At 36.2% G+C, this 2,869-nt stretch overlaps 1 protein-coding gene across 1 annotated transcript in view; it reads left to right on the top strand.

The window, feature by feature from the left end:
• Window positions 1-1,644: 1,644 nt before the first annotated feature.
• Window positions 1,645-2,869, top strand: part of LOC107301452 (putative homeodomain transcription factor 2) — a gene marked incomplete at both ends in the record, with an annotated part of 4,335 nt that continues 3,110 nt past the window's right edge. Inside the window, one exon of the mRNA XM_015830675.1 lies at window positions 1,645-1,803. Within this exon, the coding sequence (XP_015686161.1) occupies window positions 1,645-1,803 (159 nt within the window). The remainder of the gene's footprint in view (window positions 1,804-2,869) is intronic.

The following is a 2,869-nucleotide window of genomic DNA, read 5'->3' as shown; positions in this document are numbered from 1 at the left end:
GGTTGCCTAACCCTGGCTTAGCTGGTTAACTATTTTTTTAAAAATATGTTTTATTAATTTTTTAACACAATCACCTTAATATACATTTAAGAAACGTTCACTAACAGTTGATTTTTATAATCTATAATCCCCATAACTTTACTTGATTTCCTCTTTTTCCCATAATGTTCTCTTTTACCAACCTTAAGTTAATACAATTTTTGTTGTTTTCATGAATGACGATCGAGTATAAAAGTTTTCTAGTATTTCTACAGATAATAATCACATCAATATAATATTCCTTTTCTAACTAGTCATTCTGGTTGTCTCATCATAGATCCCGTTTACTGTTCTTATTTACATTTGTTTTTCCCACAATGTTCAAAACATTCTTACCGGTTAAGGTTTTCTCAAAAGTTAATTACATTTAAATATTTAAGTCTATTTTTTTCTCATGTAAGCCAAGCCAATACTTTTACCTTTCTTAAGGAATAAATAAGACTTAAAAAAAGAAGAAGAAGAATAAAAATAAATAAAAAGATAGTATGCTACTTACGGAGATGTAATTTTATTCAATAGGTTTTAGCTCAGTTTTATCATTTTTAATACAGGTTTTCTTCATGTGTGACACTCCCTATGGGGAGGGATTTTGCTAGGTGCAAAGGGTCAGGACCATAGATTAAGTTGCAATTCAGAAAGATTTACTTCTGAAACCCAGATACAAGAATTCAGTTGAACTAAGGGGTCAGCACGTTACAAAAAAAGATGTTGAGACTTTGGGGAAAAAGTGCAAAGACGAGCATGATTAAAGTGCCTGGAGACTAAAACATATGAAGAACAGTTGCAGGAATTGGGTATGGCCAGTCTAGAGAAAAGAAGGATGAGGGGGGACATGATAGCAGTCTTCCAATATCTCAGGGGCTGCCACAAAGAAGAGGGAGTCAAGCTATTCTCCAAAGCGCCTGAAGGCAGGACAAGAAGCAACGGATGGAAACTAATCGAGGAGAGAAGCAACCTAGAACTAAGGAGAAACTTCCTGACAGTCAGAACAATTAACCAGTGGAACAACCTGCCTCCAGAAGCGGTGAATGCTCCAACACTGGAAGTTTTTAAGAAGAGACTGGACAGCCATTTGTCCGAAATGGTATAGGGTTTCCTGCCTGAGCAGGGGGTTGGACTAGATGACCTCCAAGGTCCCTTCCAACTTGATGATGATGATGATGATAGTAGTCTTCTAGCATTTGAGGGGCTGCCACAAAGAAGAGGGAATCATCAGTCACTTTTTTCAGTGCCGTCGTAACTTCGAACGGACACTAAATGAACAGTCAGGGATTACCCGTGGTCCACAAAGTCCCTTCCAACTTTATTATTACTATTTTTATATTTATATTTATATTTATATTTATATTTATATTTATATTTATATTTATATTTATATTTATATTTATATTTATATTTATATTTATATTTATATTTATATTATTTATATTTATATTTATATTTATATTTATATTTATATTTATATTTATATTATTTATATTTATATTTATATTTATATTTATATTTATATTTATATTTATATTATTTATAAAAAGCTATATAATATTTTTTTATATAAAATATAGGTTTCTGCATAATCAAGTCCTTGATTTTGCTTCTGTTTAGGATCGGCCTTTGCAAAAGCGAAGCCAGAAAGTCCGTGGACGTCCTTGACCCGAAAGGGAATTGTCAGAGTCGTTTTCTTTCCCTTTTTCTTCAACTGGTGGCTACAAGTGACCTCCAAAGTTATCTTTCTGTGGCTCCTTTTCCTTTATCTTCTTCAAGGTACGTATGGATACGATCTTCTGCCTAAGAGATGCCCGGGTTTAAAAAAAACAACGACAGCCCTAGCTTCCAGTTCTAGTCTTTGGAGAAACAAGTGTCCCAATAGTTGAACAACACTAAAATAACGTATTTAAAATACATTGTCGTAAAGCGAAATTTTTAGAGCATTAACGGTGCAAAAAAGAAACTTGACAGGGTAATCATAAGAATGCAACAGCCCAGCTTTCACAGTTGTTGACAAGAAAGTGGAAAGTGGATAGTGGACACTGCTAGAGACAGCAGGTTAAAAAGAGAAAGAACTGGAGAAAAATAACAAAATGGAAAGAAACAGAAATAGACCAATGGTGGCAAAAGAAAGCAAAGGTGGTACCAATAATAATAGGCGCCTTGGATGCAAACATCTGAACGCCAGTGGAATTGACACCATCCCTATCGGTCAATTGCAAAAGGCAGTTTTACCGGAGTGCAGCTGTAATCCCACTTAATGTTATTTTGAAAATACACGTGTTGAAATGAGCATTTTAGCTGTAGGAAAAGAACTGTATTTATATGAGCCAGCAGTGTGCTGCAGCTGCCAAAAAAGCCAACACAGTGCTGGGCTGCATTAACAGAGGGATAGAATCAAGATCACGTGAAGTATTAATACCACTTTACAATGCCTTGGTAAGGCCACACTTGGAATCCTGCATCCAGTTTTGGTCACCACGATGTAAAAAAGATGCTGAGACTCTAGAAAGAGTACAGAGAAGAGCAACAAAGATGATTAGGGGACTGGAGGCTAAAACATATAAGGAACGGTTGCTGGAATTGGGTATGTCTAGTTTAACGAACAGAAGGATGAGGGGGGACATGATAGCAGTCTTCCAGTATCTCAGGGGCTGCCACAAAGAAGAGGGAGTCAAGCTATTCTCCAAGGCGCCTGAAGGCAGGACGAGAAGCAACGGGTGGAAACTGATCAAGGAGAGAAGCAACTTAGAACTAAGGAGAAACTTCCTGACAGTTAGAACAATTAACCAATGGAACAACCTGCCTCCAGAAGTGGTGAATGCTCCAACACTGGAAGTTT

This window comes from Protobothrops mucrosquamatus, unplaced genomic scaffold (genome assembly GCF_001527695.2).
Source record: "Protobothrops mucrosquamatus isolate PMUCROS unplaced genomic scaffold, P.Mucros_1.0 scaffold12859, whole genome shotgun sequence".
Classification (NCBI taxonomy): domain Eukaryota; kingdom Metazoa; phylum Chordata; class Lepidosauria; order Squamata; family Viperidae; genus Protobothrops; species Protobothrops mucrosquamatus.
Note: the sequence above shows the minus strand (reverse complement) of the source record. Positions and strands in the feature narration are given on the sequence as shown.